The 22,286-nt window shown below is 41.4% G+C and overlaps 2 protein-coding genes across 4 annotated transcripts; both read left to right on the forward strand.

Annotated features, from left to right (window-relative positions):
- The first annotated feature begins 441 nt into the window (after positions 1-441).
- On the forward strand, positions 442-19,280 carry msh5 (mutS homolog 5). Of its 3 annotated transcripts, XR_008398200.1 has the most exons (26): positions 442-541; positions 1,203-1,299; positions 1,534-1,657; positions 2,534-2,614; positions 2,696-2,749; positions 2,944-3,065; positions 3,317-3,426; positions 4,674-4,709; positions 4,820-4,902; positions 6,027-6,072; positions 6,258-6,396; positions 7,136-7,198; positions 7,301-7,429; positions 7,553-7,625; positions 8,023-8,132; positions 8,242-8,322; positions 8,467-8,554; positions 9,093-9,279; positions 9,602-9,728; positions 10,668-10,817; positions 10,889-10,963; positions 11,072-11,218; positions 11,951-12,088; positions 12,225-12,298; positions 13,159-13,365; positions 19,159-19,280. XR_008398200.1 is itself a non-coding variant. In XM_047161344.2 (25 exons), the coding sequence occupies exons 2-25, from the start codon at positions 1,210-1,212 to the stop codon at positions 13,268-13,270; spliced, it is 2,439 nt and encodes an 812-aa protein (XP_047017300.1). In that variant the 5' UTR covers positions 442-541; positions 1,203-1,209; the 3' UTR covers positions 13,271-14,102. The 3 variants fall into 3 exon arrangements, 2 of the variants coding, with proteins under 2 accessions (XP_047017300.1, XP_047017301.1); XM_047161344.2 differs by lacking the exon at positions 19,159-19,280 and having other exon boundaries at positions 13,159-14,102; XM_047161345.2 differs by lacking the exons at positions 442-541; positions 19,159-19,280 and adding an exon at positions 577-700 and having other exon boundaries at positions 13,159-14,103.
- LOC108278254 (green-sensitive opsin-3) lies at positions 17,311-21,985 on the forward strand. The gene is made up of 5 exons (XM_017491478.3): positions 17,311-17,971; positions 18,074-18,242; positions 19,159-19,324; positions 19,449-19,688; positions 21,608-21,985. The coding sequence occupies exons 1-5, from the start codon at positions 17,602-17,604 to the stop codon at positions 21,719-21,721; spliced, it is 1,059 nt and encodes a 352-aa protein (XP_017346967.1). The 5' UTR covers positions 17,311-17,601; the 3' UTR covers positions 21,722-21,985.
- Positions 21,986-22,286: the final 301 nt, after the last annotated feature.

Below are 22,286 nucleotides of genomic sequence, written 5' to 3' on the forward strand. Positions count from 1 at the left end.
GAACTAACTTGACATTTCAGGACAGTAAATGTAGCTATAAACATTTAGAAATGAAAAGTGTGATGTGCCATGCTTTAATTAACAGGGGGGGGGGGGGGACACCAATGGTTGGCAAGTTGCTGTGGTGTAAGAGGAAATAAAACACCTCAGGACGTGCTGTTATAGGAAAATCCAAACATTATCAAAACATTCATAAAGATAAACTGCTGCTTAGTTAGCCAGCTTTGGAAAGCTAAATCACCTCAGCTCTTTTCACTAGCAATAGCTTCTTTAGCATTAGCGACATTATTTAATCATGAACAATTTTTTTTGTCCTAAACTTTACATTTGACTATGTTTTCTAAATTAAAATACTCTCAGGCTGCTGATGTTTGTGCTTAAGAGAGGGTATTTGTCGGAAAAACTTGGGCCGAATCAAGTTGTATAAATAGAATCGACTCTGAAACATTCGGAGTCGACTCCGAAGAATTTTCGTCTTTTGAAAAAGCCTGGAATCGGACAATCGACTCTTTTTGGAATCGACTCCCAGCCTTATAACACGGTTGGACGTTGCTACCTATTATTAACATTTAAAACCTTTTGTAGTGATTAAAAATGATTTAAGGATAGGCACATCAGCAGAAAACATATTAGCTGCTATTACAGTTATTTAGCTTTATCTTTGGTTAGCTAGCTAGCCTAAGCTGAATCATTTTAGCAGGTGAACAGATGATAGCTAGCCAAACTAGCTAACCTTTATAACTTTATCTATTTCACAAAAACGGTCTATTTTTGAACATTTTTTTTGATGCAATTGACAGGAAATAATAGATAATATTCAGAAAACAATTCAGTTCCTACCGTTATGTGATTGTATGTAGGGCTGGGCGATATGATATGATATCGACATTTTAACATAGATAAACATTCAGGTATCAGGACTATTAACCTATGAAAAATAACTGGTTGGATGTTAAAATATATTTTTGTACTGATTATGTAATTTTCCCTCCATACCTGAGGAAATACTTTAAGCTTTCGCAAAATATTAATTGAAGACTTTGTGTTTGCATGTGATACTTTTGCCCCCCCCCCCCCCCCCCCCCCCCAAATACATAAATCTTCACAAATCATGGTGGATATGTAGCTATACAGCTAGTGTTAACTAATGTAACTTGATTTTTTAAAAAAGTAAATAGTTTTATTTATGTAATTTTTCACAGTAAGAGCATGGCTGAGGCGAGTAACGGTACACGAGGAGGAGATTTGAGATCCCAAGCCGCCAGTCTGGATGTAGATGAAAATGAGGAAAGTTCTGAGGTGAATTATTTATACTTTATTATATTATATGCATGGAATAAAACACTTCAGGCACTCTTACCACCCTGATGTTGATTATTTTCCTGTAATACCACATTAAATGTTGTGGAAAGTCCAAGAAATAAGTTAGTTCATATTCTCACTTACGTTATAGCAGTCACTTCCTCACCAACCTCTCTTTTTTCTCCCTCTTTACTGTGTGTGTGTGTGTGTGTGTGAGAGAGAGATCTTTAGGTGTTCCTGAGTGTGCTTGTGCATCATGACCAGGTCGGGCTCAGCTTCTACGACAGTAAAGATTGTACCCTGTATGTGATGCCGGACACGGTGGATAACCGAGACCTCAGTCTGCTGGATAGAAGTAAATGCATGGCAACAGTGCTTTGTGATTTTATTCAACAATATCAGTGTATATACACTCACCATGCACTTTAATAGAAACACCTGCACATTCATGTAGTTATCCAATCAGCCAATCAGACGTCTCTGAAAATACGGCCCATCTCAAACCGGCCCATCTGGTACCAACAACCACGCCACAGTTAAGTCACAGGGATCAGACTTTTTCTCCTTTCTGCTGTTTGATGTGAACATTAACTGAAGCTCTTGATCCTGTATCTGCATGGTTTTAACGCATCGTGCTGCTGTAACATGATTGGCTGATTAGATAACTGCATAAACGAGCAGGTGTACAGGTGTTCCTATTAAAGTGGACGGTGAGTTTTTCTGTCTTTCTTCTTTCTGACTTATTTTGACCTTTTCTCCATTCCTCTTGCCTTTCTTCTTTCTAACTCTATCTTTCTTTTTTCTTTCGGCTTCTGTCTTTCTTTTTTTCTGACTTTTTTCCTTCCTCTTTCATTCTTTCTTTCTTCTGACTTTTTCCTTCTTTCTTTCTTCTGACCTCCATCTTTCTTTCTTTCTTTCTTTCTTTCTTTCTTCTGACTTTTTCTTCCTTCCTCTTGTCTTTCTTTCTTTCTTTTCTTTCTTTCGGCTTCCTCCTTTCTTTTTTCCGACTTTTTCTTCCTTCCTCTTGTACTTCGACTTCCATTTTCCTTCTTTCCGATCGCGTTCCTTCTGGCTTCTTTCTGACTCCCAGCTCTCCTCCTAAAGCACGATCCCAGTGTACACAGTAAATGCACTGCATGTGTTGGACTTCATCCCTAAACAGAGTTACGTGCTCCTGAGGGCATTCGTTTATTTCCCCTTGTGTGAACATGGCTTCCCGTCTCTGTTTCAGTCCTCCAGGAGCTCAGCCCTCGTGTCCTCATCACCAGCGCGAAGCAGGACAGAAGTCTGGCCCGGTTCATCAGAGCGCTCGGTAAGTTCTGCTCAGTGCTCCGAGGGCCGTTCGATGGAAACTCCATCCGTTTATTAATGTGCTTCTCTTTCTGTATTTTAGGATCCAATCCAGACTACAGACCAGAAACTGTAGTGTATCCCAACGCTGATTTCGGTAAGGACAGGACATACACTCTTTAAAGTACTCCTCAAACAGGTCATCATAAACCATTATAATTAACCTTACACGAATATGTCAATTTGTTACTTACTGGAAATAGAAATAGAAATTTATTATAACTATAATATTAGTATGGGACTTCCTGTATTTAGTTAAACTAAGTAAATGTTGTGGAACATGATTGGCAGGACTGGAGGTCAGTAAACAGAGGCTGCTGTCTGCACATCTCCCGTTTCTCCCTCCGTCCATCGCAGAGAAGGACCGACTCCCGTATCTCTCCTCCTGCATCCCGTTCGACTCGGCGTTAATGGCGAGTCCCACCCTCATGAGAAATTCGTTTAGGAGCACGATCAACAGTTCATTAATCTGATTCTGGCTATCTATTATAAATAAATAAACCAGATATCGACTCGTTTGCCACTTTATTAGGCACAATAGAAGCATCGCTGATCAAATGTTAGTGGAGTGCTGGTTAAATACACAGACATGGTACATAGTGTTACACTGATCTGTTTCTACATCCGTTTCCATCCACAGTGTTTCTGTGTTTGTGTTTATTAGGTGAGGACTATAGGAGCGCTCCTGAAGTGTCTGGACAGGAGGAGAGTCGGTGTCGAGCTGGAAGAGCGCGGCATGCCGGTTCCCATATTACGCTTCCTCACCTACACGCTGTACGCCCTCGAAAACCTTTAAATAAAAAATAAACAATATCATGTTAACAGCCCTATTCGGATGGCGTTACTTTATCCTCAGCGTCCGGACAGAAGTAAAACGGAGGAGCGAGGAGTTTCTGGTTTCTATTCTGTGAACCCGAATGTTTGCTTTGAATGTTTTGCAGTTAAATGTTTGTTAAACGATCAGACGAGTGCCGAGTTTTCAAAAAACAGCAGATAAGTCGGCCTGTAGATTTCTCGTCGGAGGACGGAGGGAAACACCGTCACCATCACCAGTGAGCAGTGTGACGAATCGGAGTTGTTATTATTACGACCCTGATCAGCGTTCCTTACCCTTAAGATTATTACCCTAGCATTGATTATTTTCCAACGGAGTGTTTTATTCCTCTTATACCTCTTCCACGCCAATCTCTCGACGGTTACCGTGTTTTATTTATAACAGTTTATACTTGCGTTTAACGTTGTGGAACGTCTACGGAATAAAACCCTCACCATCCTCTGTCTCTCTCCCTCTCGTTTTCTCTCTCTCCCTCTCGTTTTCTCTCTCTCTCTTTTCTCTTTTCTCTGTCACTCTTTTCTCTATCTCTCTTTTTCTCTCTCTTTCTCTCTGTCTTTTTTCTCTCTTTCCTCTGTCTCTTCCTTTTCTTTTTTTCTCTCTTCTCTGTCTCTCTCTCTTTTCTCTTTTTTCTCTTTCTCGCTCTTTTTATCTCTCTTTTCTCACTCTCTTTTCTCTCTCTCTCTCTCTCTCTCTCTTTCTTTTCTGTCTCTCTCTTTTCTTTTTGTCTCTTTTCTGTCTCTCTTTTCTCTTTTTTCTCTCTCTTTTCTCTCTCTCTAAAACCACAAAACTATAACTCAACTATATTTATTTGTTTATTTGTTTATTTATGTATGTATTTATTTAAGTAGAAAACATTTCTGAGTCTACAGGCTTTATCTTGAACCTGTATTCCTAAAGTTTAACCAAAACTATACACACACACACAATCACATATATATATATATATATATATATATATATATATATATATATATATATATATATATATATATATATATATATATATTATATTATTATTATTATTATTATATTATACACACACACACACACACATATATATAGATCTCAAGCATGTGCCGTGACGGTGTGTATACAAACACAGTGTATATGTACACTTGTAAGACTTTATTTTCTATGTTTGCATGAATAGTGTGGTGTTAATGATGTGTTTAATATCATTGAACAGATCTGATGTGGTCTATATGGATAAAGATGCGTACAGGTGAGCAGCAGTAGATGTTTCACCATCACTGAATTGCTCAATGTTTGTTTTTGGATTTAACATGCTATTTTATCTACATTTCTTTCACTGTCTTTCTTATATTTCTTTAGCGTATTGCAGATCTTCAAATTTGAGCAGCACCCTTCGGTTTACAAGCTGCAGTCAGGACAGAAGGAGGGTCTGAGTCTTTACGGTAACACCACATTTATTACTGATCCGTCCGCTTCCGAGCGACAGTGGGGGGGAAAAAAGATGGAGACCTGAACGTTAAAGCTAAATAAAATAAACCTGAATCATTTGTAAAAAAGGAATTTGATATCATTCAGCTATTAAACATCTGTTTTATTGTTATTTAAATATAGATATTATTAATACATTGACCCTCTGGAGTCTTTAGGATTTTTTTTTTTTTTTTTACGTTTTGCCATAAATGCAAATTTTACAGTCTCATCTTTTAGGATGTGTCTTTATTTATTTATTTTAAAAAAAGAACGACTTGTAGATATTATATTGATGAATCCAAAACCCCCGTCAAAGAAAAAAAATCATTGCATAAGAAAAGAATGACATTTTTATTGAATAAATGAGAAAACGAGCACTGGGCTAAATACAAACCATAAGCTTTAGAAATAATAATAATAATAATAAAAACGTGTTGACTCAACCTCCTGGTCGGCGGTTCACTTCCTGCCTCTGCTCCGTGTGCGTGGAGTTTGCATGTTCTCCCCATGCTTCGGGGGTTTCCTCTCTCTGGGTACTCCGGTTTCCTCCCGTAGTCCAAAAACATGCGCTGTAGGCTGATTGGCGTGTCCAGATTGTCCGTAGTCTACGAATGTATGTGTGATCGTGCCCAGCGATGGGTTGGCGTCCCGTCCAGCGTGTCCAGTGCCCCCGAGTTCCCTGGAATAGGCTAACCTGCGACTCTGTGTAGGACAAGCGGAACACTATTACTGTGTCCGTTTCATCCAGAAGATCAGGTGACTAACATCACTAAATCTGACCGGTCGCGGGACTCTTCTGAGATTCAAGAGCTTTTTCTCCTCTTTTCTCGCTTGTTTGTTTTTCTATCAAAACACATGTCGAAGATATACACGGAAGCATCGTCACTTCCTAAAGCAAGCTTTATAAGCAGTTTTATACGAATTTAAAACAGACGGAATATCTCCAGATTATTCCCCAGAATACGAAACGATCGATGTTGACGCGAGGCAGATCCGATGATTCCAAAGGGTTTATATATAAACATGTAAATATTAAAATAAGATGATATTTTTGTACGTAAACAGTTGCATGTGTAAGTCTATTTGTACGCTGCAGGAATTCTGAACCGTTGCCGATGCAAATTCGGCTCCGGACTTCTACGGTAAGGTTCCTGGTTTTCTTTTTCTTCCTCTCTCTCTCTCTCGTCTTATTCTACGATTAGATGAACAATAAAGTAGCGTACAGAATGTTTTGAGGTTGGAGATTTACGTTTTGAGATGATACAGCACGTCTACGTTACACGCATCCCTTCTGCTCTCTAACGTTCCCCTTCCCTGTTATTTCCAGGAAGTGGTTTCACCGGCCCACCAGAGACCTGAGCGTGCTGAGGAGAAGACAGGAGGTGATTCGATTCTTCACGTCTCCTCGCAACTCTGAGCTCATGAAGACCCTGCAGAGCTTCCTGCGCAACATCATGAACATTCCGGTATTTACACTAAAGTGCGGCTAGTCGTTTGTAGTTCGTCACTGGTGGGCGTGACCACCATGTCCGTCGTTTTCAATTCATAACGTCCGTCAGGAAACTGAAGCCAAAAAGGTACAGCCTGCATCTACACCATGTGATTAACACAAACCATTTGTACAGCCACGTCTCAAAAAAGTTGAGCTGAAGAAATTTCGCCCCACACACGCAATAGGATCGGAATGAAGTTTCATTTGAGCTAATTATACCTCATTTGCACAAAAAAGAGAATCTCATTTTAAGTACAGATCTATCGAGAAATGGTTCGACCCGAGATTTAAGCATTTTTCCATAATCCGATATCTGTTTTGTAATACCGGATCCACCGACAAATGGCGCCATCTTGTGGCCGTTTTGAGAATTGCACATAGGACTGCATAACAGTCACTAATCCACAAATGAGATCCATGTGTTACATAAACGCTTGATATGTCCCGTAAGCAGCTTGGTGCTAAGAAATGGCGACAGACTCAGTCACGTAATCTGTTTACCTCGTCAAAGCTTTTATTTTGGAAAAAAGACACTTTAGTAACAGTGCACTTTTATTTAAAAAAAAAAAATTGCACTCTTTCTTTCAGACCCCTTTATTTATTGGTGTATAAATAAGAGTTTTGTTTTTGTCTGCAAGGAAGAAGTGAAATTTTCTTTTTTTCCCCTCCATAAAATGCTGACGCACGTCACTTTTTTTTCCCCCTTTAAACAGGTTTTGTTACGCAAAATGTCTCTGTCTCACACCAAAGTGGTCGACTGGCAGAATCTCTACAAGGTCATTTACTCCTCACTGCTCTGAGAATTAATACTCACTTTTTTTATTCTTTTCAATGAAAAACGAACAAACCTCTCTGTATCTCTCTCTCTCTCACTACAGACGATGTACAGCTCAGTGGGGATCAGAGACACCGTCCGCTCTCTCCCCCAGACCATCCATCTCTTTCGCCAGATCAGCGAAGAATTCACCGACGATCTGCACTACATCGCTACGCTCATCAGCAAAGTGGTGCGAGTCGTCGGCTTGTCCAGCTCTCCAGCTCCGTCTCCACTTCCTGATTAGAAACGTCAATCGCTCACTTCATTCTTTTATTGTATGTTTGTTTCTGATTGTCCCCCTTTTTTTTTGTAGGTGGATTTTGAAGGAAGTCTGGCTGAGAATCGTTTTACCGTTAAGCCGAACGTCGACCCCGCCATCGACGAGAGTGCGTGATGGTTCAGTCAGGACCCGGTTTGAGTCGGCGTGTACAGTCGGACGAATCCATATGAAATCAAACTGATGGAAATGTGGAAGAGATTTTAATGAGTGACTCGATCTGATGATGTCACATGACATGACTATCATGTGACATCATCTTCGCCGCCTTCTCCACATTATTATTTATACGCTTTTACAAAATACAAAGTAGCTGAAAATAATTCTTTAGGTTTTTGATTAATTTTTGTCTTAAAAGAAATCAAAGTTTTTCAAGGGGGGAAAAAAATCCTTTTTTTTTGGTTATATTTCAGAACTTACTGAAAATGATCACTTTTTCAGACGACAAAATAAATGAAACCGTGTCCTATGGACTCATACATAGTATTTTTTTTTCTTCCTCTCAGAGAAAAGAAGGATGATGGGTTTGTCAGATTTCCTAACGGATGTGGCACGTGCCGAGCTGGAGAACCTGGACTCCCGCTTTTCTTCCTGCAGTGTCCTCTACATCCCTCTGGTCTGGAATCTGATCTCATATTATTTATTTATTTTTTTAAATCTCCGCCTGTTTTAGACATTTATTTATTTTTTTTAATTACCCTTTTTTTTTTTTAAACGTCTTGCAGATCGGATTCCTCCTTTCAGTTCCCCGACTTCCTGGCATGGTGGAGAAGGAGAACTTTGAGATCGAAGGCCTTGATTTTATCGTGAGTGCTCCGAGAACGTGATTTTTAGTCTTTGTCCATTTCATAACACTCGCGGTGAGTCCGAGAGACTAAAGGTAAGAGACGTTGTTGTGTGTGCTTTATTTAAAAATGTTTTTAAACTATTTGTTTATTTCTGTGATTCAGTTTGTGTCAGAGGACCGGCTTCATTACCGCAGCGCCAGAACCAAAGAGCTGGACAGCATGCTTGGAGACCTCCACTGCGACATCAGAGGTGATCCTTTCAAATAAGAAATTTAAAATTGCTGTCTCAGAGATTTTATTTATTTTTGGTCCTTGCCATTAATGTTAGATAGTTTTATCTAGAAAAAATGAGAGATTTTTAATTTTTCTTATTCATTTTCTGAGGACTCTACCTGTACTAGTCTTGTGTCCGTCCAATCAAATGTTCTCCAGCATGTGTATGCCCCGCCCCTACTGGTGTGTCTTGTTCTACAGTAGCGGCTCTTTTATTATTACCGTTACTCTTTTCGAGTAATTGGCTGTTGTGTAATCAGCCAGGCGTTTTTACCACGCTGTCAGTCTGACTTCCTGTTTCAAAAGGCAACGCATCGACATACGGGATGAAATCGCAGTGCTCGAGCGTTACGCTATAGAGGTATAGATGACGCGATATACTTTTCTTAAACAGGATAGTCTGCTTATTTTTTATTTTTTTATATATAAACAGCATGAAAAGCAAGATCGAATATTATTTCTAAATAAGTTCAGATATCGAGGTGCTCATTATTTTTTTATGTATCACTTCTCAGACATGGAGATGGCGGTGATGACACAGCTCCAGGCCACGGTCCTGCAGCGCAGCAGCTGCCTCTATAAAATTGTTGCGCTGTATGCTGAGCTCGATTGCCTCATGTCTCTGGCCCAGGCTTCTCAGGACTACGGCTACTGCGCACCCACGTACACCGAGCGCAGCAGACTGAACCTGCAACACGCCCGGTACACTGCTACACCTCAGCGCTGAGAAAAGGGCAGTGCGGTGTTCTCCAAGGGTCTGTTTTAGGCCCGCTGTAGAAGATATTGCATTAACGATACATAATTATAGCTATTGTTTCGTCCAGCACTGAACTAGCCTCTTGCTAGACTTTTTTTTTTTATAACAACAATATTAAATACAGAATTTAGGTTCACGTTATCTAATGAATCTTCTCTCTTTTATCTTACTGTTCCATCTGATTGATCAACATTTTTATTGAAAGCTGCCTTCTCCATTTACTGTACCTATTTCTCAACCGATACACGATCTTTCTTTCTGGCTCAGACATCCTCTGCTGGAGCTGTGCGCGCCTGTGTACGTATCGAATCCGTGCGTTTGTTCCGACACCGAGGGAAAAGTAAAAGTTATAACCGGACCAAACTCTTCCGGCAAGAGCATTTACCTAAAACAGGTAAGTGCAACAACGTACCCCACCAACCGCCTGGAAGAGGCTCGTGTTCAAGCTGCTAATGGAAAAAAAATCAACTAAAATTACGTGTCACCCATCAACATAAATAAAATGGGTGCACAAATTTAAACAGGAAATTGGGAGAAAGCAACGCTTACAATATAGGAACGTACCATAATAATAATAATAATAATAATAATAATATCAAATATCGGCAATGAACGATGGATCGATTGGGATGTGGCCTGATGCTGATGTTTGACAGGAGATGATGATAATAATAATAATAATAATAATAATAGTAATAATCCCCCATGCTGCATAAGGGGAAAGAACTAATAGAGATAGCGTTCTCGCATGGAAAAGCAGCACCTGGTGCACAATAAGGGTTCGATATTAAAATAAATAAATAAAGGCTTGCGTCTTGGTATACTGTAACCATAGCAACCATCAGCCAGGGTGCACTGATTCAGGATTACGTATCATTTCTAATGATTTTCAGAAAGTGCCAAAAAAAAAAAACCCAACCCCAAAACAAACACTACCAAGGAGTCGTCCTAGATTCTTTTGCATGTATTTTTGAAAAAAAAAAATTTTTTATTACTAAATGCGTGATATGATGTCATGAATAAAGGTGGGGTGATATGACCAAAATATCATATCACGATTCTCAAAGACATATCAACAATACACGATATTTATCACCATATTTAGATTTCCCAGCATTACAGTAGTGTTGTAATGATTAAAAAATAAACAAACAACCTACTGAATATCCTCAGTAAGTGTATAGAGTGTGATATAAATTATCATGACATCGATATTATGAGGATCATATCACCCAGCCCTACTGTAGCCCGGAAGCAGCTTGAACGTGCGCTGTCTCCTTAAAATAAGAACGAAGCAGAAAGTCGGCACGTCTAATGCGCGTGCTGGTTTTAGGTGGGTCTGATCGCGTTCATGGCTCTGATCGGCTCGGACGTGCCTGCGAAAGAGGCCGAGATCGGCCTGATAGACGGCATATTCACGCGCATGCAGAGTCGCGAGTCTGTGTCGGTGGGACTGAGCACCTTCATGATCGATTTAAACCAGGTACGACTCTCAGATCTGCTTCAAAGTCATCGATCGCTGTGTAGTTAACGCATAATCGCTTTCCTGTGTAGATGGCTCAGGCGTTGAACTACAGCACCGGGATGTCCCTCGTGCTGGTGGACGAGTTCGGGAAAGGAACCAATACTGTGAGTGCAGAAATGTAAGAAACATTTTAAAAAAAAAAAAAAAAAAAAAAAAAAAAAGGAGGGTGAAAATAGAGAATAGTATGTGTGTGTGTGTGTGTGTGTGTACAGGTGGATGGACTATCCCTTCTAGCTGCGTGTCTGAATCACTGGTTAAACAGAGCTCCAGCTCAATGTCCGCTCGTTTTTCTAGCTACAAACTTCCACAGCGTCCTGCAGCTGGACCTCCTGCCTCGCTCTCCACTGCTCTCCCTGCTGGTGCGTATCAGTACTACATGTACAACATCCGATTTATCCGTCAGCGTTCGTCCTAAATACACAGTATACTATACGTTTCTATAGTAACGGCTCATTCATGGGTCCACGTACAAAGGTTCTGTAAGGAGACGCTTGTTAAACAATTATGGAAGGAGTCTCCAGTGTCAGAGGCTATAAAGTAGTCAAAAGTATGGTGTGTTTTTTTTTTTGTTTGTTTGTTTGCTTGTTTGTTTGTCTCAAATAAATAAATAAATAAATAAATGAAAATGTCAATGTTGGCTCAAAACAAAACACAACACACCAGCTCAGGATACCTTGTTAGAGGAAAATAATCAACTCCAGGAGGGTAAGAGTCACACCACGCTGTCACTGATTATATCCCTGTTATACCACAGTGCCGTTGAGTTCTCGATTCTGATTGGCCGACAGTTCTGAAGTCTGCAGTTATTTATTTATTTTGTTCAGTAAACGCACAGTAGGAGTAGTTCCCGTCAGGTCTTGACCACATTACGGTTCTGTATCACTTCGCAGAGTGAACGGAAATAACGGAAACGTCAGGCTACTGTCCACCACAGCACACACACACACACACACCTAACAACAAACACAATGACGGAAAACTGCGATTTTTCTTCCAGAAGTACGTGAGGAATATTTGACGGATAATTCCAGCACAATGCTGAGTTGTATAACATTATTCCTTCCGTATCTCTTGGTCATTTGTCCGGACAGACGTTAGAGACCGCTATAGATGGGGAGGAGTTGATCTTTCTCTACCAGCTGAAGGAAGGGATCTGTCAGTCAAGCCACGCCGCTAACATCGCCACGCTCGCTGGCCTTCCGCCCGCCGTGGTTCAGAGAGGACTGGAGGTGTGGTGGAACAGCTCACCTTTCTGCACAGTACCAGTATTTACCATGAACATACCGGTCTGGTACCAACGGAAAAATATTCGTTTAACTACATATCATATCATATGTCACATAATAAACATTATGCTTTACACAGGTATCAGATTTGTACAGAACAGGGAGGACCATCCAGAGGATCGACCAGCCCTCCAGTGAAGAACTGATTACCAGGTTAGACTGACAAGACCGAACCGTTTTTGAGAAGGAAAGCCTTTCGGCAGAGACGCAGAGTTTTTGCACACGTGACCGTCACCCTCACGTACACCTTTTCAGATGTAGTAGCACTGTCCTTAAACACATTGATATCTTTTTATTCCCACCGTCTCCAACTCTGTGAAAATGAATTTCCATACAGCAAACCACATGAAAAATTGTAGCTATTATTATTTTTTTCATACCTTAACTAGGACTTAAGTGAACATGTGGGGATTTCGTTTAGCTATTTTAAACAGAAACTTTATCCGGCAGATCGTGTAGATTTAGTTTTAAAGGTCCCATACAATAGATTTACAAAAACACTTTAACGTGCTCATAATTTAAACTGCTTCGGTACGTGTTTTTTTTCCTCCTCAGTGTCACAAACGACTCGTTAAATGAATCCGTTCTAAAGGATTCGTTCTAAACTCCTCCTTTCAGAGAGCATACTCTGCTCTGATTGGTCAGTTGTCCCAGTCTGTTGTGATTAGTCTACCGCTGTGATCAAACAGCCGATGAAGACCAGAGGCGGGGCTTTTTGTTACAAACCTACGTAGGTTAGTACAGGAAGTAAAGTATGGAATCACTAACGACTCGTTTCAGCTGTTCAGAATCAATTCCTTGTTTTGAGAGTCGATAACTCCGTTTGTCGCGCGCTTTGATTTTTTAAAAACTTTTCAGACGTTTTTACATTCACAAACAGCTACGTATAGAACACAATACACGGAAGGTAATATTTGAAAAACCATAATAGGTGCACTTTAAAATGAAGTCGTGTGATCAGGACTCTCTTTATGTTTGCGGAATCGTTTTCAGCGTTATTCATTTGTGCTCAGATGTGAAAGCGTGGTGGAGAAGTTCCTCAGCCTCGATCTGGACGATCCTTCGACGGACCTGCAGAGCTTTTTGAAAGACGACCTGCTTCAGACCATCGGAGAGGCGCTGTGATGGAACTTCCCGGGCGAGTAACCGGAAAGGACGACGCCTTTTTTAAAGCACCCGATTCGCTCGCGGCAGCGAATCAGGATAGACCTTCCAGACCGGTAAAATGGCCGTCTGAATTAGCGATGTTTACGTAAAGATGCGTTCGAAACACTCCGCGAAGTATTGCTTTGTATTGTAGTACTGTAGCAAAAGTATGTTGGGAGAAGTATTAGCATTTCAGTTTGAGATCTGTGTTATGGTACGGCACAGTACCGAAAGTCTTGTATACGTGTTTATTAACTCACCGTTGCCGTTTATTAACGTTGTCAGTATTCTTTATTTATTTTTAATCTGATTTTCATGCAATCCAAAAAAAGTGATCTCGAGGAAATGTTCTGTATATGTTCAGTTCTTAAGGTTGAGAGAACGTTAAATATATGTTTCATGTAACTCTTATTGTAAATCTGCACTGATGAATCGCATCACATCGCTATGCACGATCCACCGCTTTATTTACAGCATATTCATTTATTTCGCTTCTAAAGCCAGTCGTTATTAGAAACGCCATCTCGCACACATCTCTGCAGCTGAACTTGCATATGTACACGACACCCTTCCATGAGCTAGAGGTAAGTAGTCTCTATTGCTACGCCTACTGTACTATCCATCCTAAATAGTATCCGAGATTAGAATCAGCGTGTCCCAAATCAGAGCAAAGGAACCCGGACGGTCTTGTATTTCCGGTAGATTTTCGACACTTTTTTCTACTGTGACTCGGCGGGAGGAGGAGTTCTGTGACGGTTTGCGTCGCCGGATCCGACCTGCAAACCGCGTCTTCAGTGTTCAAGTGTAAGAACTTTTAAAAGTTAAGCACTAACCAATCTAGGTTTTTTTATTTTATTTTACAATTATTCTCACGTAAGATTAATGGTTGGATGTTGTGTAAAAAGAGTACCATGTTTGTCTTGTAGAGTCAGACGAAGAGACCGAGCGCCTGATAAAACGGAGAATGAAATGAGATAGTATAAATTATCTAAGGAATAACGAATGAAGAAAATCTGCGTTTGTTTTACGGTGACGGTGCGGGTAACTGGGCGTTACACGACGTGTCGGGACGTGTCACAAAAATAAAGAGTACGTGCTTTTAGTGCACAGTTTAAGTAGGCGAATTGGGACGCAAACACGTGACTCTAGGGTCGTGTCCCAAATGACGTGTAGATTTACGAAGTTTATACGGTTGTTTTTTCTTTCAACATGGGAGTCTGATAGCCCCTCCCCCTCTGCTACGTAAGGCTAGTTAAAGCTGCGACGGTTCCAACATTCCACACTGTGGTACGTGGTATCATCCGGGTATTTAAAATGTACTTTTTCTGTTTGGAGTTTTCAGTGTGAACACACTACTCGCACCGTTTTATACAAAACGGCGTAGAATAGTGCACAAGTACGCGAATTAGGACGCACCTTATGACTACTGACAGAATTATCCGTCCTAATCCAGGACGTTAGGCTTGGAGGCGTCCACCGACTGTTCTCCATCTTGTTCAAATCTTATTACGAGCGAAGCTTTCATCATGGGTCAATTGGGATTCCTTCCTTTTTTTAAAAAGCATGTTTGGCCAAAGAGTGACCTTATTTATTTATTTTTTTTCCTTCTTTTCGCTCTTTGATTCTCTCGGATCTTGGATTTGATTGCAGTTTGTCTAGTTTTTCTACTCGGGGTATAGACGTGTGTCCCGGAGATTTTAAAACCACCCTCCCGAATTTTTTATGTGTGATATTTAAAAAAAGTCCAGATTTATATGACTGTGCAGTTTAATAATAAGTCATTAAAAGGGGTTAATGCAGAGTTTTAACCATTTAAATATGTAAATAACGCATTCCAGTGTGTTCTCCAATCTACAAAGAGCTTACTGAAAGTAAGATAGGAACCATTTACCTAAAATTATCCTCGGTACCATATTTACACTAAAAGTCCGAAGCTCAGATCGATCGCCCGCCAATCAGTATCGGCCGATTAATCATTCCACGACTCGATCGGTAGTCTCTAAGTTTGCCCGATCTCACGAACCGATCGCAATCTGACTTTAGCGCCGCAGTCACGTCATCACCGGTGTGGCATCATTACGAGGTCTCAAGAAACAATGAAATTCGCCAATCGCCGTGTAGTTTTCAAAGGCCTGTTAAAATGAATCTATTTTGTGCTTATTTATTTGATTCTCAATTCAAACAACAACCTACAACAGTACTGTTAATAATATAACCAAGGCAACATCTGTGGTATTACTTTATCTTGGGAAAAGAAAAGAAATAAAAGGTTAACGGTGACGGTCAACAGAAAGCTTACATATCACTTATATAAAGCTTGAACGATCGGGATCGGGATCGTCCGAGCATGATGACAAGAAAACGCTATCGGCTATCTTGTGTATAACGCTATCTTGTGTATATATATTAAACGGCAGTGTTAAAGCGTATAATATAACTCTCCAAGCCTTGTTCCTTGACCCCATGCGACAACCTCGGACAGAAGGCTAATCCGTAGCTTTAAGGAGCTCTAACACCTGCTAATGGCTAAAGCTGAAAGCTCCACAAACTCTTTTGGACTGATGACACTTGCTTCCTGTTTCAAGAACAATTTAAATCTTGCTGACAGACTTATTAAGGTCAGGTGTTTAATCTCTCACCGTGTCGGCTTAAACGCCAATTAGCGAACGGGATTGAACTCTGAGACGGCGGTAGAGGGTAAAGGAAGGGATGTATGTATGTATGTATGTATGTATGTATGCCTTCTGTAGACAAAACGAGCGTGGGCTGAAAGATAAGAAAAGAAGCCGTGATGATGTGGTGTGTAGTTACAAGTTTTATTCAGTTACCGCACACACATAAGAAGATAGTAAAAGAACCCAAATGGCGTTACAGTGTGACCCAAGCACCATGAAGAGGGAGCGGATTAAAGTCTCAGGCTTTTTATTTATTTATTTATTTATTTATTTATTTATGTATGTATGTGGACAGGTTTAGTTTTCTTTCATTCAGATCAGTTCATCTGTCAGAAGTATACACTGCATACGACGAATCCTCGTATTACATGCAAGACATGACGCAACACGACGATGTAGTGATTTTCACATCGTTTTCTTCAGTAAGTGCTTTAATGGTGGAGCCAGAGCCCGTCCCGGGAACGCCGGGCTTGAGACGGGAATACACCGCACAATTCCCTACGACGCTAATCTAAACTCGGGGTCGAATCGGCCGCCTCGTGGTCGAGAAGCGGCAACACCTCAAGCTGTGGCGTTTCATGGACTTAAAATGAAATGAATACAATTTTGCGTAAACAAATGGGGGACGTTAGCTTAAATAAACAGCGGACCGGGCTGTAGACAATTGTGTTTTAGGAAATTAGGGCAGTGGTGGCTCAGGGGTTAAAGGCTCTGGGTTACTGATCAGAAAGTCAGGAGTTTAAGCCCCAGCACTGCCAAGCTACCACTGATGGGCCCTTGGTCAAGGCCCTTAACCCTCTCTGCTCAGCTGTATAAACGAGATAAATGTAAGTCGATCTGGATAAGGGCGTCTGCCAAAAATGCCAGAAATAAAATAAGCTTTCCAGCCATACGGTATGTGTTTTAATATTGAAAGATTTATAATGTCTGTTAAACTACTATTTCAAAAAATTTCAAATAAATGCACGCTTGGTGTATGGAATGGATTTAAATTTAAACTCAAATTTATATTAATAGTTTGAGATGTCTCTTCTACTACTTTTTTTTTTTTTTTTTTTTTTTTTTTTTTTTTTAACATTTTGTGGAAAATAAATCTGAAAACGGACAGTCGGAAAGAAAAATGATCATCACTGGCATTAAAGACCTTTTTAATTCTTTTATTTTATACCTTTTTCTTTTTTAAAGCTAAAAACCTCCAGCATGTATAATAATAACGACGATATAACATGAACCTGGAAGCAGCAGTACCAAAAACGTTGTGTTTTTGTTAAATGACAAGTTACAGGCATTACATTTTGTTCGAGTAAAGACGATTATGCACACAGGTTTTTTTTTTTTTTTTTTTTTTGGCTCAACACGTGTGTTTATGACGGAGTTACAGAGGTCCCTCACGTCTCTGGTTCGAAGTGTCACGTTTGGCACCTCATAATGAAGCTCCATCAGCTTAGCGCTCAATCTGCCAGCACTCAGCCTCCTTCCTGATCACATTTACTCACTTTTTCTGCTAATCTGCTCAAGTCTCCTTAATCAGAGTATAAATACCAGCGTTTGGGCAGACGAAGTAGGGCAAACAAGCTGGAGAAAGAACGAGACGTTTTTTTTGTATCCCGCGCTGACACTCTGACAGTTTGAGACATGTCGGGCCTACACGGATTCGAGGGGGAAAACTACTACATCCCCATGAGTAACCGCACGGGGCTGGTACGCGACCCGTTCATGTACGAGCAGTACTATTTAGCAGAGCCGTGGCAGTTCAGACTGTTGGCCGTCTACATGTTCTTTCTGATCATCTTCGGTTTCCCCATCAACGCTCTGACACTGTTGGTCACGGCGCAGCACAAGAGACTCCGCCAGCCGCTTAACTACATCCTGGTGAACCTGGCTTTAGCCGGCTTGATCATGGTCCTCTTCGGGTTCACCATCACCATCAGTTCAGCGGTCAACGGCTACTTTTATTTCGGGTACACTGCCTGCGCCGTCGAAGGTTTTATGGCAACTCTGGGAGGTGAGCGCTGATAGAAATGCATCTAGGACCTTTTGCAACACAATTTAAATCCTCGTCCCTGATACATAACCGTAACTCATAACCGTAACTTATCTTCTCCAGGTGAGGTAGCGCTTTGGTCGTTAGTTGTACTGGCTATTGAGAGATATGTTGTGGTCTGTAAGCCAATGGGGAGCTTCAAATTCTCAGCTACCCATGCGATCGGAGGAATCGGTTTCACCTGGTTCATGGCCATGACCTGTGCCGGTCCTCCTCTCGTCGGTTGGTCCAGGTAAGAATCGCAATCCAAACATCGATGTAAAAAATAATACTCGACTTTACTTCGTGTCGAACCGCATCACACCACCTCGTCTTTGATCGTTTTTCCTGTAATAAAAGAAGTGCGCGTTACGGTGGTTAGCACGTTTGCCTCACACCCCCAGGGTCGTGGGTTCGATTCCCACCGTGGTCTGTTGTGTGCGGAGTTTGCATGTTGTTTGCGGGGGTTTCCTCCCCCAGTCCAAACACATGCATGGTAGGCTGATTGGCATGTCCAAAGTGTCCGTAGTGTATGAATAGGTGTGTGAGTGTGTATGTGATTGTGCCTGCAATGGATTGGCGCCCTGTCCAGGGTGTACCCCGCCTCGTGCCTGATGCTCCCCGGGATAGGCTCCAGGTTTCCCCGTGACCCTGAAAAGGATAAAGCACTACAGAAGATTGATGGATGGAGAAGTGCACTTTACTCTTTATCCATTTATAGTTGCATGTAAAGTTGAGGAGCGTCCACGAGCACTCACTCGGGGGTGGTTTATATTCCTCTTGTACTACGGCAGTTTGCCAATGATGAAAACTTTTTCATTTATTAGCGAATGTTGTACTTTTATCTGTTTATAGTTGCATTTACTGTTGTGGAACTTACATTATAGAAGCTGTAAACACCAGCCTCTCCTTTTGACAACAACAAAAAAAATAACGCAGCTTGTTACGAATGTTGCAGAGAAACCGCAAACAAAGCGTAAACGCCACTGTCCTGAAGCTTTACCTTCTCCGACACTGGAGACTCCTTCCGTAAACGTTAAAGAAACATCTCGTTGCAGAAAACGTCACAGTGTCAATGATCACACACTTTGTCCTCGTGTAAGAACGTTATACGATATCGTTAGCTCGACGATATTTAAATGCACGGTTCTGTCTCGCTCAATAATCAGGTACATTCCTGAAGGCCTGCAGTGTTCTTGTGGACCAGACTACTACACACTCAACCCCAAGTACAACAACGAGTCCTACGTTATCTACATGTTCGTCGTTCACTTCATTCTCCCCGTCACCGTCATCTTCTTTACCTACGGGCGGCTAGTGTGCACCGTCAAAGCGGTAAGAGGCCCCGGGCTTAAGAGATGCTACAGAGGAGTATAGATACTATAGCATATGCTTAATAATAATAATAATAAACTGTAATTATGTCCTGATTCATATTCTTCTGGTTTTTCCTGTCCAGGCTGCAGCCGCTCAGCAGGAGTCGGCCTCCACTCAGAAGGCCGAGAAGGAAGTGACGCGTATGGTCATCCTGATGGTGGTGGGCTTCCTGGTGGCGTGGGTTCCTTACGCCAGCGTCGCAGCCTGGATCTTCTTCAACAAAGGAGCTGCCTTCAGTGCACAGTTCATGGCCATTCCTGCCTTCTTCTCCAAGAGCTCGGCTATCTTCAACCCCATCATTTATGTGCTGCTCAACAAACAGGTCCGTATTCTAGCACAGGAGTAATAATAATAATAATAATAATAATAATAATAATAATACATGTTGCATTAAGGTTCCCATAAAATTAACTCCGCAATGGACAATTGTGATATCAACATTTAAGAGCACACTATTACATAATTCTTAGCCAAGTCATATGCATTTGATGAAAGATTTTTCGGATTGAGAGTATTTAGTTAACACGTAGATAAAATCCAGGTAATACACGTGTTCACGTACTTTACTAACATTACTTATATTGACGAGCACCCGAACTTTTTATCCGTTTATAGTTGTGTCGCGGAACGTCTTTGAAACAAGTTAGCTCCTGTTCTCACTTTTGTTCTAGCCGCCACAGCAGCGTTCTCTCAGCGGTTAACTTCATTAATGCCCGGTGTAAATCACCGCTAATCCTCAGAGTCCAGCACGGCCGGCGGTGAACGAGGCAGCACGTCTCATTTCTGTCCACACTTTCTACACACTACGCTCTAATCACGTGAAAAACAGATCGGACTAAAACTTTTTAATAAGACTCCTGTCTAACTACTTTTATCTGTTGAAATAGATACACTACATGGTCTGAGCATCGCCCACACGTGCTTCTTCTCACACACTTCAGTTCTGATCACTTCCTGGAAGTCTGTCTGTCTGTCTGTCTATCTTTTTCTGTCTTTACATCTTTCTCTGTCCGTCTTTCTTTGTTTCTTTCCTTTTCTGTCTTTCTGTCTGTCTGTCTCTTTCTTTGTTTCTTTCTTTTTCTGTCTGTCTGTCTCTGTCTTCTTTCTTCCTTTCTTTGTTTTCTTTCTTTCTAGCTAACAGTCAGTCTAGCTCTTTCTTTCTTCCGTTGTGTGTCTTTACTTCTCTCTGTCTTTCTATCTTTCTTTTTCTGTCGGTTTTCTTTCTTTCTTTCTTTTTTTTAGCTACCAGTCAGTCTATCTCTGTCATTCTTTCTTTCTTTTTATGTCTTTACTTCTTTCTCTGTCCGTCTGTCGGTCTTCTTCTTCCTTTCTTTTTCTGTCTGTCTGTCTTCTTTCTTCCTTTCTTTGTTTGCTTTCTTTCTTTCTCGCTAACAGTCAATCTGTCTCTTTCTCTCCTTCATTTGTCCGCGTCTTTACTTCTCTGTCTGTCTATCCTTATGTTTCTTTCTTTATTTTTTCCGTCTGTCTTCTTTCTTCCTTTTGTTGTCTGTTTTCTTTCCTTCTTTTTAGCTGTCAGTCTATCTGTCTGTCTGTCCGTACACTCATCGTCCACTTTAATAGGAACACCTGTACACCTGCACATGCAGTTATCTAATCAGCCAATCATGTTACAGCAGCACAATGCGCGTGAAATCATGCAGATACAGGGTCAAGAGCTTCAGTTAAAGTTCACATCAAACAGCAGAAATGTACCAGATGGGCCGGTTTGAGTATTTCAGAGACGTCTGATCTCCTGGGATTTTCACGCACGACTTATCGACGCGTGGTGGGCCGGACTGGTTCGAGCTGCCAGGGAGGATATATTAACTCAAACAATCACTCTTTACAACAGAAAAGCATCTCGACACGCACAACACATGGAACATCGAGGTGGATGATCTGCAACAGCAGAAGACCACATCAGGTTCCACTCCTGGCGGTCCAGAGCAAGAATCTGAGGCGGTCATGGGCACAGACTCACGCAAACTGGACAGCTGGAGATCACCTGATCTTTTAGCCAGTGTCTTCAAGTGTCCAGATGTATAGGTTGGTGTTCTGTGCACGCTGAGATTCTTTTCTGCTCACCACAGTTGCAAAGAGTGATCATTTGAGATCCTGTGTTCTTCCCGTCAGCTCAGACCAGTCTGGCCGTTCTCCTCTGCTCTCTGAAGTGAACGAGTCCCGTCTGCCGTCGCTGAAGCCGGTTCTCACCGCTGACCGTTTCTCGTTTTTTCCTTGTAGTTCCGTAACTGCATGCTCACGACCCTGTTCTGCGGCAAGAACCCACTGGGGGATGACGAGAGCTCATCGGTGTCCACCAGCAAGACAGAGGTGTCCAGCGTGTCCCCGGCGTAGACGCTCCTCCCGTCCCGGACGCGAGCTCGGTCGTCTGGAACGCTCGCTTGTGTTTGGCGAGGTCATCTCCGAAAAACACCCATTCCTCATGATGTTTCCTCGGCTGTTTGGTGACATTTTTTTTTTTTTGCCGTTCAGGTCTTTGTCTTTACTTCCTGTGTATATATTTTTATATCTACAAGGCATAAAAAAAAAAAAGACGACAACAACAAAAAAATGAAAAAGATGGTGTGAATGTAATAAATACTGCATTTTGAAAAACGACTCCGCGCTGCCCTGTGCATGATTTCACGTTCCCGAGCGAAAGTTCTCGAGCAGAGTCGACCGCGTGTCGAGCGTTACTGCTGCGGTTTCAGAATCAAAAAACCCTGAATTTAATAAACATTATAATACGACGAGGCTGCGATCGCCTGACAGCGAGGGATTCATACTTTCAAGGGTAATTGAGTTATACACTTTTCTTTTTTTTCTTCATTTCTCCATGGCTTTTCCTTTCTTTTCTTTCCTTTTTTTGATGTTACAGCTTGTTGAGCTTGACGTCTGACGTTTCATCAATAGGACGTTT

Source organism: Ictalurus punctatus, chromosome 17, assembly GCF_001660625.3.
Source record: "Ictalurus punctatus breed USDA103 chromosome 17, Coco_2.0, whole genome shotgun sequence".
Taxonomy (NCBI): Eukaryota; Metazoa; Chordata; class Actinopteri; order Siluriformes; family Ictaluridae; genus Ictalurus; species Ictalurus punctatus.

Bases quoted from the DNA above. Each gene is read 5' to 3' on its own strand.
- msh5 (XM_047161344.2), top strand. From the start codon at position 1,210: ATGGCTGAGGCGAGTAACGGTACACGAGGAGGAGATTTGAGATCCCAA. The intron at 1,300-1,533 runs GTGAATTATTTA...AGAGATCTTTAG, and splicing joins AAAATGAGGAAAGTTCTGAG to GTGTTCCTGAGTGTGCTTGT. The intron at 8,555-9,092 runs GTGATCCTTTCA...ATCACTTCTCAG, and splicing joins CCTCCACTGCGACATCAGAG to ACATGGAGATGGCGGTGATG.
- LOC108278254 (XM_017491478.3), top strand. From the start codon at position 17,602: ATGTCGGGCCTACACGGATTCGAGGGGGAAAACTACTACATCCCCATG. The intron at 17,972-18,073 runs GTGAGCGCTGAT...TATCTTCTCCAG, and splicing joins TTTTATGGCAACTCTGGGAG to GTGAGGTAGCGCTTTGGTCG. The intron at 18,243-19,158 runs GTAAGAATCGCA...CTCAATAATCAG, and splicing joins CCTCTCGTCGGTTGGTCCAG to GTACATTCCTGAAGGCCTGC.